General features: G+C 56.9%; 1 protein-coding gene across 5 annotated transcripts in view; it reads right to left on the minus strand.

Moving 5' to 3' along the window:
• The window catches only part of LOC133356555 (sodium- and chloride-dependent creatine transporter 1-like), a 47,204-nt gene that overhangs the window by 15,712 nt on the left and 17,332 nt on the right, over positions 1 to 14,160 (minus strand). For all 5 annotated transcript variants that reach the window (XM_061574132.1, XM_061574131.1, XM_061574127.1 and 2 more), the window contains 9 exons: positions 13,533 to 13,667; positions 12,343 to 12,446; positions 11,711 to 11,835; positions 10,653 to 10,765; positions 10,337 to 10,474; positions 9,348 to 9,450; positions 7,651 to 7,751; positions 7,079 to 7,252; positions 4,757 to 4,941 (listed from right to left, as the gene is read on the minus strand). In XM_061574132.1, the coding sequence (XP_061430116.1) occupies positions 4,757 to 4,941; positions 7,079 to 7,252; positions 7,651 to 7,751; positions 9,348 to 9,450; positions 10,337 to 10,474; positions 10,653 to 10,765; positions 11,711 to 11,835; positions 12,343 to 12,446; positions 13,533 to 13,667 (1,178 nt within the window). The remainder of the gene's footprint in view (positions 1 to 4,756; positions 4,942 to 7,078; positions 7,253 to 7,650; positions 7,752 to 9,347; positions 9,451 to 10,336; positions 10,475 to 10,652; positions 10,766 to 11,710; positions 11,836 to 12,342; positions 12,447 to 13,532; positions 13,668 to 14,160) is intronic.

The raw sequence follows: 14,160 nt of genomic DNA on the forward strand, positions 1-14,160 counted from the left end.
TGTTTCAGGCAGTACTGTGTGTGTGTCAGGCAGTACTGTGTGTGTGTGTGTCAGGCAGTACTGTGTGTGTGTGTGCCAGGCAGTACTGTGTGTGTGTGCGTCAGGCAGTACTGTGTGTGTGCGTGTCAGGCAGTACTGTGTGTGTGCGTCAGGCAGTACTGTGTGTGTGTGTGCGTCAGGCAGTACTGTGTGTGTCAGGCAGTACTGTGTGTGTCAGGCAGTACTGTGTGTGTGTGCGTCAGGCAGTACTGTGTGTGTGTGTGCGTGTCAGGCAGTACTGTGTGTGTGCGTCAGGCAGTACTGTGTGTGTGCGTCAGGCACTACTGTGTGTGTGCGTCAGGCAGTACTGTGTGTGTCAGGCAGTACTGTGTGTGTGTCAGGCAGTACTGTGTGTGTGTGTCAGGCAGTACTGTGTGTGTGTCAGGCAGTATTGTGTGTGTGTGTGTCAGGCAGTACTGTGTGTGTGTCAGGCAGTATTGTGTGTGTGTGTCAGGCAGTACTGTGTGTGTGTCAGGCAGTATTGTGTGTGTGTCAGGCAGTACTGTGTGTGTGTGTCAGGCAGTACTGTGTGTGTGTGTGTCAGGCAGTACTGTGTGTGTGTCAGGCAGTACTGTGTGTGTGTCAGGCAGTACTGTGTGTGTGTGTGTTAGGCAGTACTGTGTGTGTGTCAGGCAGTACTGTGTGTGTGTCAGGCAGTACTGTGTGTGTGTGTCAGGCAGTACTGTGTGTGTGTGTGTCAGGCAGTACTGTGTGTGTGTTAGGCAGTACTGTGTGTGTGTCAGGCAGTATTGTGTGTGTGTGTGTCAGGCAGTACTGTGTGTGTGTCAGGCAGTATTGTGTGTGTGTGTGTCAGGCAGTACTGTGTGTGTGTTAGGCAGTACTGTGTGTGTGTCAGGCAGTACTGTGTGTGTGTGTCAGGCAGTACTGTGTGTGTGTCAGGCAGTACTGTGTGTGTGTGTCAGGCAGTACTGTGTGTGTGTTAGGCAGTACTGTGTGTGTGTCAGGCAGTACTGTGTGTGTGTGTGAGGGGGTGCTGTGTGTGTGTGTGTCAGGCAGTACTGTGTGTGTGTTAGGCAGTACTGTGTGTGTGTCAGGCAGTATTGTGTGTGTGTGTCAGGCAGTACTGTGTGTGTGTCAGGCAGTATTGTGTGTGTGTGTGTCAGGCAGTACTGTGTGTGTGTTAGGCAGTACTGTGTGTGTGTCAGGCAGTACTGTGTGTGTGTGTCAGGCAGTACTGTGTGTGTGTCAGGCAGTACTGTGTGTGTGTGTCAGGCAGTACTGTGTGTGTGTTAGGCAGTACTGTGTGTGTGTTCAGGCAGTACTGTGTGTGTCAGGCAGTACTGTGTGTGTGTGTCAGGCAGTACTGTGTGTGTGTCAGGCAGTACTGTGTGTGTGTCAGGCAGTACTGTGTGTGTGTGTGTCAGGCAGTACTGTGTGTGTGTCAGGCAGTATTGTGTGTGTGTGTGTGTCAGGCAGTACTGTGTGTGTGTAAGGCAGTATTGTGTGTGTGTGTCAGGCAGTACTGTGTGTGTGTCAGGCAGTACTGTGTGTGTGTGTCAGGCAGTACTGTGTGTGTGTGTCAGGCAGTACTGTGTGTGTGTCAGGCAGTACTGTGTGTGTGTCAGGCAGTACCGTCTGTGTCGCAGTGTTTAAGGTCGACTCGGCCTCAAATGAGTACCTGGTGCGGTGTGCAAACATCGCCACTGGGGAGGCATAGAAATCACAACTCAAATTGATCGTTAGCGTCGTGTGAGAGGATGTAAATAACAAACAGCTAAGCGTACAACAATACGAATACACACATCCACGTCTCCACAAGGCACCCACGGGCGCCACGGCCTTCGCGGAGTGCATGGTGTGGGCAGCCCCGACTGCTGTGCCGCGTGTCGCCGTGCCGTGCCTCGTCGTCGTCGCGCGTGAACCAGCGCTGGCGACGTGCCGGACACACACGACGCTCAGAGCCACTCTCTCTCTCCACATCGTGGGACTTTTATTAATGTATCATGTATTTATTTTAATTCATACATTTTTGCGTCGATCATTTTCGTATCAAAAAAAGCTCCGCGTGAATATGCCGGCTCTGGTCAAGATGCAGAGCGAGCCGCAAGGCCGCACTCACAGTATTATACTGTAATATACAGCACGAACGCCATCGTAGCCGACGACGTTAATAGTCATCGCTGCCGCCGTCGCCACCGTCAACTCCGCGCCGCGTTCACGCCGCGAGCGCCGCGTTCTCCTCTCTCCCACACACGTTTTGGTTTTCGTGTAAAAAAAACAAAAATCGGCTCCTGCTGTCACCCATCCACCCCCCCAACCCACCCCACATCCTCCCCAACAACCGCCGTTCACCACGGCGTGGAGGCCACGTGAAGTGTCGAGGGCTCGCTGGTGTCAGGAGGTCACGGGACAGACCCGGGTGCCGTATGGGTTGACGGAGATGACAGACAGATGCACCCACCACCACCACCACCCATCGCCGTCATCGTTTGTAAATACTCCATGTTACCGGTGTCACCGAGCAGTCCTCTCCTCCTCCTCCGGTGTCCGAGAGGCTGCATCACCGTCGCTCCGCACACAATCGCAGACCCCGGGGATGAAGAACATCGCCGAACTCCCACCCCCCCCCCCCCCCCGCCATTGTACCCAGTCTTCCAAACAATGCCGGCTGCTACCTACTGGAACCACCCGGTCAAGATTCTGGAAAAAAACATCGATGATTGTGCAGCTGCTGCTGGTTCTGCGACTGCCAGCTCCACGTTCAGCATTAGTCGTGGAATCCGGGGGGGGGGGGTTAGGGGGGCATTGCATGAGGGCAGTCGCCCCCAAATTATTTTCATTCATGTGCCCCTCTCTCCCAAGTTCTTCCCGCCTCCCCACCCCACCCACCTTTGTTAGGATGAACATATCAGTCTGTCCAGTGACACGCATCCATATCCAGCAGAAGCAGGTAAAGGGGTCGAGGTGGGATCTCTAACCGTCGGTCCTGGCTCCGGAGGGACCATTCAACATTCAACGTCATGGACAGAAGGAGGAACTACATTCTGGAGACGTCGGTCCAGGTCCAGGATATTTGGGTTGAGAGTTTTGGGAGCCAGCAGCTGATTCAACTGAACACGCAAGCCAGAGCAATCTACAGCTGCTCAAATGAGCATTCGGGCATTATACCCATCTCCCGTCTACAGCAGCCCTCAGCCAGCGGCGAAGTGGGATAATTCCACGTTACTATGGCGGGGGTAAGTCTATCCATAGGACAAATGCTGTTAATCTCCCCTCAAGTGGTGCAGTGTCAATTTCATTGACCCTGGAGGGATGATGGGGCAAGTCAACCCCCAATCACCGCGAAGCCGCGTGGCCAGTTGCGGGGACCGCTCCCGAGTTCCCGAGCCTCTGCCCCCGCGTCGTCCGCCAGCGCCAGCCGGCGGCGTCTCCCCGGCCCAGGGGTGCGCCGGCCCGTGCCGCTGGCGCGACGCGCACCGGCGCTTCGTAGCGGCGCGCCGGGTCGCCGCGTTTCGCTCTCATTAGCCCGGGGACGCGCGGGTCACCACGTCACACCGCCTTCTCCCCCCCCCCACCTCTCCCTGTCCCCACCTCGCTTTTAAACGACTAAACCATTTAAATTAAGAAACGTAAAGGCAGTGAAAACAACGATAACGAGACAGTCCGGTCGACCCGCCCTCGACTTTTTTCTGTCGCTCGGGAAAGCGACGCAAAGCAAAGCGCCGGTGGAGCGAGGCCAGAGCGCCCGTGGCGGCCGCCTCTCTGCACGGCCGTCAGACGGCCTCGCCGGGACGCCTCTTGTTTCGCTCAAACGAGAAGCGTAACTTTTACTCTGCGGCGTCTGTGGGCGGTGGATTCGCCTGCCTACGAGATGGCGTGGAAATAATTCGGATTACGTAATTTTTTGTTTACAACATATAAATGGGGGAAAAAATCGAGAGCAAATCATCGGGGCAGCGGCGGCGATGGCCTCCGCGAAATGTGGAGCTGAGCATTTTGTTTTATTCGAGTCGAGCTTCGTGCTCCGATGATGAGAAAGATCCTGTCCGGGTTTTTTTTTTGGGTGAGGGGGAATTGCAGTAACCCAGAAAAAAATCCGGAGTAAGATCGTTCATTTACCAACAACAACCACCGCACTGCCCCCCCCCACCTTTACACGACCGTGGCTGCCCCCTACCCCTGCTCAAACAGCAGGGGTGTGAATGGTGACCTCAAGCACTTGCAGAGAGACGCGAAATGGGAAACGAAAACTAAATTTAAAAAAGTAAAATTCGTTTAAAAAATAAAAGTGCATATCACGTGCAACACACACGCACGCACACAGTGCCCCATGTGTCCGCATCGCACTGGGTACCGATGTACCCCTCTCACCCGCCCCCCCACCACTCCCTCGCATACACAAGGCCCCCATACGTGCGTTCCCCCCACCCCCCCCCCCCCGTCGATAAAAGGGGCCCTCCTGGTGATCGTCTCTGTGATAAAGGGGACCCCTCTAAAAGAAAGGGGCCCCCTAATAAGCGGGACCCCGTTAGATAAATGGAACCCAATTCAGGGGGGGGGGGCTTGTTGTGATACAGGAGATCCTCAAATTGACAAGGAGGACCCTGCAACTTGATAAAGAGGACCCCCTCTAAACAAATGGAACCTCCTGGTGCGAGATGGGACCCTGGGTTGGTATCGAGGACTCCTCCATATAAAGGACCCTCTGGAGACTTCGCGCAAAGGGGACTCCCCCCCCCGCCGCCCCCCCCCTCACATCTTGCTTTCCCTCAGCATCTCGAGCTCGATGGCATTGCCGTTGGGGGCGCCCCCCTTGGCGTGGTGCTCCCCGATGAGGGTGTCGAGGGCCCCGTTGTCAGGGGGCCCCGCGGCCGCCAGGGCCGCGCGGCGGTGCCGCTCCACGTGCGGGCCCAGCACCGGCGTGGTGAGGTGGCGCCAGCGCTGGGGGGGGGGGGCACGGAGACGACACGGACCATACACAGGTGAGTGTACGTGCGTGTACCCAGGTGAGTGGTGTGTGCGTGTACCCAGGTGAGTGGTGTGTGCGTGTACCCAGACGAGTGGTGTGTGTACCCAGGTGAGTGGTGTGTGCGTGTACCCAGGTGAGTGGTGTGTGCGTGTACCCAGACGAGTGGTGTGTGCGTGTACCCAGACGAGTGGTGTGTGTACCCAGGTGAGTGGTGTGTGCGTGTACCCAGGTGAGTGGTGTGTGCGTGTACCCAGGTGAGTGGTGTGTGCGTGTACCCAGGTGAGTGGTGTGTGCGTGTACCCAGGTGAGTGGTGTGTGCGTGTACCCAGGTGAGTGGTGTGTGCGTGTACCCAGGTGAGTGGTGTGTGCGTGTACCCAGGTGAGTGGTGTGTGCGTGTACCCAGGTGAGTGGTGTGTGCGTGTACCCAGGCGAGTGGTGTGTACGTGTACCCAGGTGAGTGGTGTGTGCGTGTACCAGGTGAGTGGTGTATGCGTGTACCCAGGTGAGTGGTGTGTGCGTGTACCAGGTGAGTGGTGTGTGCGTGTACCCAGACGAGTGGTGTGTACGTGTACCCAGGTGAGTGGTGTGTGCGTGTACCCAGGCGAGTGGTGTGTACGTGTACCCAGGTGAGTGGTGTGTGCATGTACCCAGACGAGTAGTGTGTGCTGTACCCAGGTGAGCGTGTGTGCGTGTACCCAGGTGAGTGGTGTGTGCGTGTACCCACGTGAGTGGTGTGTGCGTGTACCCAGGCGAGTGGTGTGTGCGTGTACCCAGGCGAGTGGTGTGTGCGTGTACCCAGGTGAGTGGTGTGTGCGTGTACCCAGGCGAGTGGTGTGTGCGTGTACCCAGGCAAGTGGTGTGTGCGTGTACCCAGGTGAGTGGTGTGTGCGTGTACCCAGACGAGTGGTGCGTGTACCCAGGCGAGTGGTGTGTGCGTGTACCCAGACAAGTGGTGTGTGCGTGTACCCAGGCGAGTGGTGTGTGCGTGTACCCAGGTGAGTGGTGTGTGCGTGTACCAGGTGAGTGGTGTGTGCATGTACCCAGACGAGTAGTGTGTGCTGTACCCAGGGGAGCGTGTGTGCGTGTACCCAGGTGAGTGGTGTGTGCGTGTACCCACGTGAGTGGTGTGTGCGTGTACCCAGGCGAGTGGTGTGTACGTGTACCCAGGCGAGTGGTGTGTGCGTGTACCCAGGCGAGTGGTGTGTGCGTGTACCCAGGTGAGTGGTGTGTGCGTGTACCCAGGCGAGTGGTGTGTGCGTGTACCCAGGCAAGTGGTGTGTGCGTGTACCCAGGTGAGTGGTGTGTGCGTGTACCCAGACGAGTGGTGCGTGTACCCAGGCGAGTGGTGTGTGCGTGTACCCAGACAAGTGGTGTGTGCGTGTACCCAGGCGAGTGGTGTGTGCGTGTACCCAGGTGAGTGGTGTGTGCGTGTACCAGGTGAGTGGTGTGTGCGTGTACCCAGACGAGTGGTGTGTACGTGTACCCAGGTGAGTGGTGTGTGCGTGTACCAGGTGAGTGGTGTATGCGTGTACCCAGGTGAGTGGTGTGTGCGTGTACCAGGTGAGTGGTGTGTGCGTGTACCCAGACAAGTGGTGTGTGCGTGTACCCAGGCGAGTGGTGTGTGCGTGTGCCCAGGCGAGTGGTGTGTGCGTGTACCCAGACGAGTGGTGTGTGCGTGTACCCAGGTGAGTGGTGTGTGCGTGTACTCAGACGATTGGTGTGTGCGTGTACCCAGACGAGTGGTGTGTGCGTGTACCAGGTGAGCGTGCGTGCGTGTACCCAGGCGAGTGGTGTGTGCGTGTACCCACGTGAGTGGTGTGTGCGTGTACCCAGGCGAGTGGTGTGTGCGTGTACCCACGTGAGTGGTGTGTGCGTGTACCCAGGTGAGTGGTGTGTGCGTGTACCCAGACGAGTGGTGTGTGCGTGTACCAGGTGAGCGTGCGTGCGTGTACCCAGGCGAGTGGTGTGTGCGTGTACCAGGTGAGCGTGCGTGCGTGTACCCAGGCGAGTGGTGTGTGCGTGTACCCAGACGAGTGGTGTGTGCGTGTACCAGGTGAGCGTGCGTGCGTGTACCCAGGCGAGTGGTGTGTGCGTGTACTCGGCTGTACCTGCTTCAGCGTGCCCTTGCCACGCGCCACGAGCAGGTAGAGGAGGGTGAGGGGCAGGCACAGCATGGAGGAGAGGGAGAGCAGCCAGCCCAGTGCCTCACCCCACCACGGGTACACGTAGACCTTGTTGTACGTGGGGCCCTTGTACTGAATCAGCTGGAACAGCAGCATGCCCTGCGCGAGGGTCCCCGAGGAGGAAGCAGCGCAGGGGTTAGGAGGTCGGAGGTCACCGGCAGGCAGGGCACCGTGGGGCGCGGTTGGGGGGGGGGTCGTGGATGCAGGGAAAGGTTCGTGGCGAGCGGTTGATGGGCCTCGAGCGCGTGGCGTGGAGAGTGCGGCGTGGGCGGTGAACTACTCGCTCGCTCGTCACATCGCTCACCCACTCGACCGCCTACTCAACTGCAAACTCACCACATCTCTCACTCACCAAAACCACCTTCTCGCCACATTATTCACTCACCCACCCACCTTCACACCATAATTCGCCACGCAATAACGTGAGCGTGGTAAGGCGAACGTCGTGGTCAGCCGGTATAGTGTAGTGTGCCGAGTGCGGTGAGCAATGTGCTCACCATGCACAGTGTGGGAGTGATGAATTTCCAACACCACCCAATCCACCAGTTGGGCCGATACCCAATCATGAGCACCACATCCTCCATGAAGCGGGAGCTACCTGCAAAACAAAGACAAAGATCACCCCGTGTAGCCTTAACACACTGTTGAGGCAAGTGCTGCTAGCAAGGAGCACCTATGAAGGCCGGCACAGCACACAAGGGGGTGGGTGGCCAGCACCACTCCCGGCCGCCTTTTTCTCCCTCGTAGCGATGTTTACACATTGCACCAGGTACTCATTTAAGGCTGAGTGAACCTAGGAGAGGGACAGGATAGGTTCAGATAATCGTCACTAATGTTGGCAGTGAGCAGGGATCCAACTCGGGTCACTGGGTTTACCGCACAGGGCGCTCATCGCTGTGCTACCGCTCCCCATGTGTGTATATGTGTGTACACACACATGTACACACATGTACACACATGTACACACACACACAGGTGCACGCACACACATGTACACACAGTCCCATCGGTGAGCTCCTCCAGCAAGCGAAGCTGCATTTGCTGGGTCATGTAGCCCACATGCCCAGCTTTTCTTTTTGGCTGGACAGAGGGGACTAAACGGGCATGCCACGGGCTGGAGAAGAGATATACTGATGTGGTACAGAAGGATGTGGAGCCGATTGGACTTGCCGATGACTGGTACCAGCGGTGTCAAGATCGGCCTCTGTAGAGGAGGCTCGTGAAGGATGCTACTGGGGAGCTGGAGGCAGTCGCCCTCCAGCAACAACGGAGGGCAGAGGAGCGACGCTCATGATCAGCAGAGCGCCGGGCGGCTAAAACGCAGAAAGTTAGCACAGTAGGGGACACAGGTTGTGCATCTGCCAGTCATCTCAGTCAGAAAACCCATCGCATCCGGCTTTGTCCCCCCATGACCTCCTGCCACCGAGCCTTCTCCACTTCGCGTGGCCTAAAAGTGCATCTAGCCTGGCACAAGCGCTGTCTCTATGTGTGACAAATGGCGGTTATTGTTGTTGTGTGTAGACATCTCTGAAAAATAGCTTCATAGCTCATCGGAATCCTCCAGTCTAAATAGCGGTGTGCGCGTCTGTATAGATTTTTGTGTGTGTATGTGTGTACGCGTGTAGGTGTGTGCGCTTGTAGGTGTGTGTGTGTAGGTGTGCGTGGACATCGGTGAAAAATAGCTTCATAGCTCATCGGATTCCTCCAGTCCAAATAAACATCTGATTCTGTGCGTATAGGTGTTTGTGTTTCTGAGGATGTGTGCATCTGTTTAGGTGTGTGTGTGTGTATGTTGATGTGCGTGTAGGCATCTCTGCATGTGGGGAGCGGTAGTGTAGCGGTTAGCGCGCTGTGCTATGAACCCGGCGACCCGTGTTCCATTCCCGCTCATGGCCAACACCAGTGACGATTATTTGAACCGGTCCTGGGCCTCCCCTAGGTCGACTCAGCCTAAAATGAGTACCTGGTGTGGTGTGTAAACATCACCACTGGGGAGACAAAGGCGGTCGGGCGTGGTGCTGGCCACCCACCCCCTCGTGCAGCGTTCTGGCCTTCATAGGTGCTCGATAACAGCACTTGCCCCAACAGTCTGTTCAGGCTATACAGGGGATCTTTGTCTTTGTGTGTGCATGTGTAAGTGTGCGTGTGTGCATGCAAGTGCGTGTGCAGGTGTATGTGTGTGCGCGCGTTGTACCGTAGACCCACGCCACCACGATGCACTGCCACCCGACCTGCCACAGCAGGGTGTAGCCGCTCACTGCGTAGTTGTCAAACAGCTGGAAGATGTAGATTCCTCCCTGGGGGTGGCGGCAGCACAGCGCTACATTAACGACCCCCGCCGTCACCCCCATTCAAAATCACGAACAATGCCGACCACAGAGCACGTAGGGTGGGCGATGGTGTTTACGGTGACTGCTGCTGCTGCATCTGCTGATGCAGCTGATGATGATGGTGTTGGTGATGCCCTTGATGATGTTTGATGCCGACAAAAGCAAAGCTACTGTGGACAATGCCAGTGGTGATATCTTGTTACCACTGCTGCTGAAGGTGCCTCTGCCGTGCGTGATGACAATGATGCTACTGAAAATGGTTATAATTTAGCATATTTGGCATTGCCCCACTGGTTCTTAAAGCGCAAGGCTATTGTTGCGTGTCCCAGACGCAGTCTGGAGTCGTTTCGCAGCGGGGGATGCTGCTGCTGTGTGTGGAGTCCCGTTTGAGTGATTTGCAGAGTAATTTTTCAATATTGGCCACATTTGGGATGGTGACGCCAACACAAGATCACCTTCTCCCTCATTTCGACTGACATCGTGGGGACGGCGCTTCGTAGTTATTTTACGGTCGGCGCCTCAGAGTTAACCAGGGCGGCCTGGCGGATTCGAACCGCGAACCTCTCTGCGACGACGAGCAGCGAGCGCGGATGGCGCAGGGCCATGCGACACCAATCCCGAGCCAAGCGTCGCTCACGACGCTTGGCTCGTGAGCGACACGGAATGCGGAACCCGTTTGGAGCTCCCGCGGGTCAGCGCAGCCGTTCCTCTGAGAATACGGCCCGCGGAAGTGGATGTCGCAGAACTACGTCCGGTGACGCTTCACGCGGTGCGGAGCAGCGCTTCTCTTCCCCCCCACCCGTCACCCCCGGGGGCGAGGGGGGGTGGGACGTCGCCACGGCGACGGACGAACCTGCATGACCATGACAAAGCTGACGAGGAACTTGACGATGCAGCAGGCGGCGACGAAGAGCTCGCGCCTCCCGCGGCCTCGCAGCACCGTGGGGAAGATGTCCGAGATGCCTGTCACGAACCCCTCGATCGCCACGAACTGCGAGCGCGGGGGGCACACACGCGGCGCATGGGTCACGCACGGGCGCACGCACGGGTCACGCACGGGTCACGCACGCGCGCACGTCGGGACGTGTCCGGGAGCGGGCAAGCAGGTAGGCAACCGGGCTCGGTTTGGGTGAAGTACGGGCGGGCGGGGCGGGGGGGCGTGGGCGGACCTGGCTGTCGAGGCCGAGCAGCAGCAGCATGACGAAGAAGAGGACGGCCCAAAGCACCGGCACCGGCATCATGGTGACGGCGCGAGGGTACGCGATGAATGCCAGCCCAGGACCTGCAGTACACATACGTAGAGTACGCACGTACATAGAGTACACATACGTAGAGTACGCACATATGTAGAGTACGCACATACGTAGAGTACACACATACATAAAGTACACACATACGTAGAGTACGCACATATGTAGAGTACGCACATACGTAGAGTACACACATACGTAGAGTACGCACATACGTAGAGTACGCACGTACGTAGAGTACGAACATACATAGAGTACACACATACGTAGAGTACACACATACGTAGAGTACACACATACATAGAGTACACATACGTAGAGTACACACATACGTAGAGTACACACACATAGAGTACACACATACGTAGAGTACACACACATAGAGTACACACATACGTAGAGTACGCACGTACACGGAACAAAGATCCCCTGTCTAGTCTGAACAGACTGTTGGTGCTGTTAGCGAGCACCTACGAAGGCAGGCACGGTACACGAGGGCGTGGGTGGCCAGAAACCACGACCGGCTGCCTTTGTCTCCCTAGTGGCGATGTTTACACATCGTGCCAGGTACTCATTTGAGGCAGAGTCCACCTAGCGGAGGCCCAGGGCCGGTTCAGATCATTGTCACCGGTGTTGACCGTGAGCGGGAATCGAACTCGGGTTGCCGCATGGTGACGGCGCGCGGGTACGCGACGAATCAGCCCGGGGCCTAGCGTACAGGGAGAACAATACCCCATATAGCGCTGTTAGGGAGGTGATAATGGCGGCAATGAAAATGATGACGATGGCAGTGATGGTGACGATGATGGGCATGGCGGCGGTGAAGGTGACGATGGCGATGATGAGAATGATGATGGTGGTGATGGTGATATTGATGGCGGTGTTGGTGATTATGGTGATGACGACGATGATGACAACTGTGGCGATAACGACAACGATGATGATGGCAATGTTGCCGGCGGTGATGCGGCACTCACCGGACTCTGCGACCATGTCGATGGGCACGCCCTGCTCGTGCGCCATGAAGCCCAGGATGGAGAAGACCACGAAGCCGGCAAAGAGGCTCGTGCCAGAGTTGATGAGCGCCAGCACGTACGTGTCCCTAATGAGGAAGTGGAGGCGTGTTATCGAGCGAACGCGCGCGCGCACACACGCATCCCTCCTGTCGCCCAAAGAGACTGTAGGGGCAAGTGCTGCGAGGGAGTCTCTGTGAAGGCGAGTGCGGCGCACGCTGGGCTGGGTGGGCAGGCAGCACCACGACCGCTTTGGTCTCCTCAATGGCGATGTTGGTACACTGCACCAGGGACTCATTTGGTGTCAAGTCGATCTTGGGGAGGCCCACAACCGGTTCAGATAATCGTCACTAATCTTGGCCGTGAGCGGGAATCAAACTCGGGTCGCTGGGTTCGTAGCGCGGCGCACGAACCGTTGCACTTCCACATTACGCATACACAAAGACAAAGATTCCCCATGTAGCCTTAACAGACTGTTGGGGCAAGTGGTGTTAGTGAGCACCTATGAAGGCCGGCACGGTACACGAGGAAGAAGGTGGCCAGCACCATGCCCGGCGTACACACACGCACACACATGCGTGCACACGCACACGCACCTGAGGCAGTTGTTATGGAAGCGGTTGTAACTGCCGAGGGTGGACAGGGCTCCGAAACCAAGCGCGTACGAGTAGAACGTCTGTGTGCCGGCATCCAGCCACACCTACGGGGTCAGCCACACCACACATACACACACACACACGTGCATTAACACACACGTGCATTAACACACACCCATAGATACACAAACAGGTCCAGCCATACTTACATGGTCAGCCACATAAACATCAGCCACCATTCGCCACTAAGTGTCAGTGACGTCCCCACAGCGCTTGTGCCATGCTAGGTGTACTTTAAGGCCACGTAAAGTGTTTAAGGCTTACTGGCAGGTCACGGGACAGACCCAGGTGCCATGGGTTGACTGAGATGACTGGCAGATGCACCACCTGTGCCCCCTACGGTGCCAACTTCCTGTGTTTTAGACGCCCAGTGCTCCACTTTTAGAACATTGCTCCTCTGCCCTCCGTTGTTGCTGAAGGGCGACTGCCTCCAACTGCCCAGAAGCATTCTTTATGAGCCTCCTCCACAGAGGCCGATCAGTGCAAGTCCACTCAGCTCCACTTCCTCCTTTACCACATCAGCCCATCTCTTCTCTAGACCGTGCCGTGCCCATTTTGCCCCCTCTATCCGGCCAAATAGAAGCTGCTTGAACATGTGGACTGCATGACCCAGCCAATGCACCTTTGCCTGTAGGAGGAGTTCACTGATGATGGGACTGTGTCCAGATCTCAAGGATCTATGAGCATCTCACACAACCCAGCCTGGTTAAAGCCTGGTTAAACCCAAGATGGATCGTAGGCAGGCCAGCCCGAATGTTTAAAACCGGCGATCTTCCTTTAGAGGGGTCCACGTTTCACAAACGTAATGAAGGGAGGGCAAAACTGTAGCTGAGAAAACCTGAAGATTCGTAAGGAGCAACAGAAACAGGCAGATTCCACACGGCATCGTTACGCAGCTGACGAAAGATAATGCCGTTCGACTGATTCGGAGCGAGACCTCCGCCGCCAAAGCGGAGGCGGCCGTGCGCGCACTGCACCCAAGAACTCGTCCCAACTCTCCCCACGAAGTGTCTCGCTCGCAAGTGAAGAGCAGAGGCAGGGCTGGAAGGTGTGGTGCGCTGGTGAGAGGGGCGCTATCAAGACGACGACATCGTCGCGATGCGTAGTGGGGTCGCGACACCGCCACTCGCCTGTGGCGTGGCGAGCTTCTTCCAGTCAGCCTGCAGGTAGTACTTGATGCCACCCATGGCGCCGGGCAAGGTGACGCCGCGCGCAAACAGCGCGATCAGCATCAGGTAGCGGAACGTGGACGTGAAGTACACGACCTGCACGCGCGCGGGTACAACACGGGTACAAAGACAAAGACCCCCCCCCCCACCGTTTAGCCTTTAACAGACTGTTGGGGCAAGTGCTGTTAGCGAGCATGGCGCACGAGAGGGTGGGTGGCCAGCACCACACCGGGCCGCTTTTATCTTCCCAGTGCGGATGTTTTACACCTGGTACTCATTTAAGGCCAATCCATCTAGGGGAGTCCTAGGGACCGGTTAAGATAATCGTCACTGATGTTGGCCGTGAGCAGGAATCAAACTCGGGTCACCAGGTTCGTAGTGCAGCGCGCTAACCCCTACACTACTGCTCCCAACAAGCAACAACAACAACCGCCATTCGCCACTAAGTGGTGGTGACGTCACCACGACGCTTGTGCCAGGCCATGTGCACCTTGAGGCCACGTGAAATGTCGAACGCCCGCTGGCAGGAGGTCACGGGGCAGACATAGCAGGTGCCATGGGTCGACTGACTGAGATGACAGAGATGATT

This window comes from Lethenteron reissneri, chromosome 54, assembly GCF_015708825.2.
Source record: "Lethenteron reissneri isolate LAM-NWPU_2019-01 chromosome 54, ASM1570882v1, whole genome shotgun sequence".
Classification (NCBI taxonomy): domain Eukaryota; kingdom Metazoa; phylum Chordata; class Hyperoartia; order Petromyzontiformes; family Petromyzontidae; genus Lethenteron; species Lethenteron reissneri.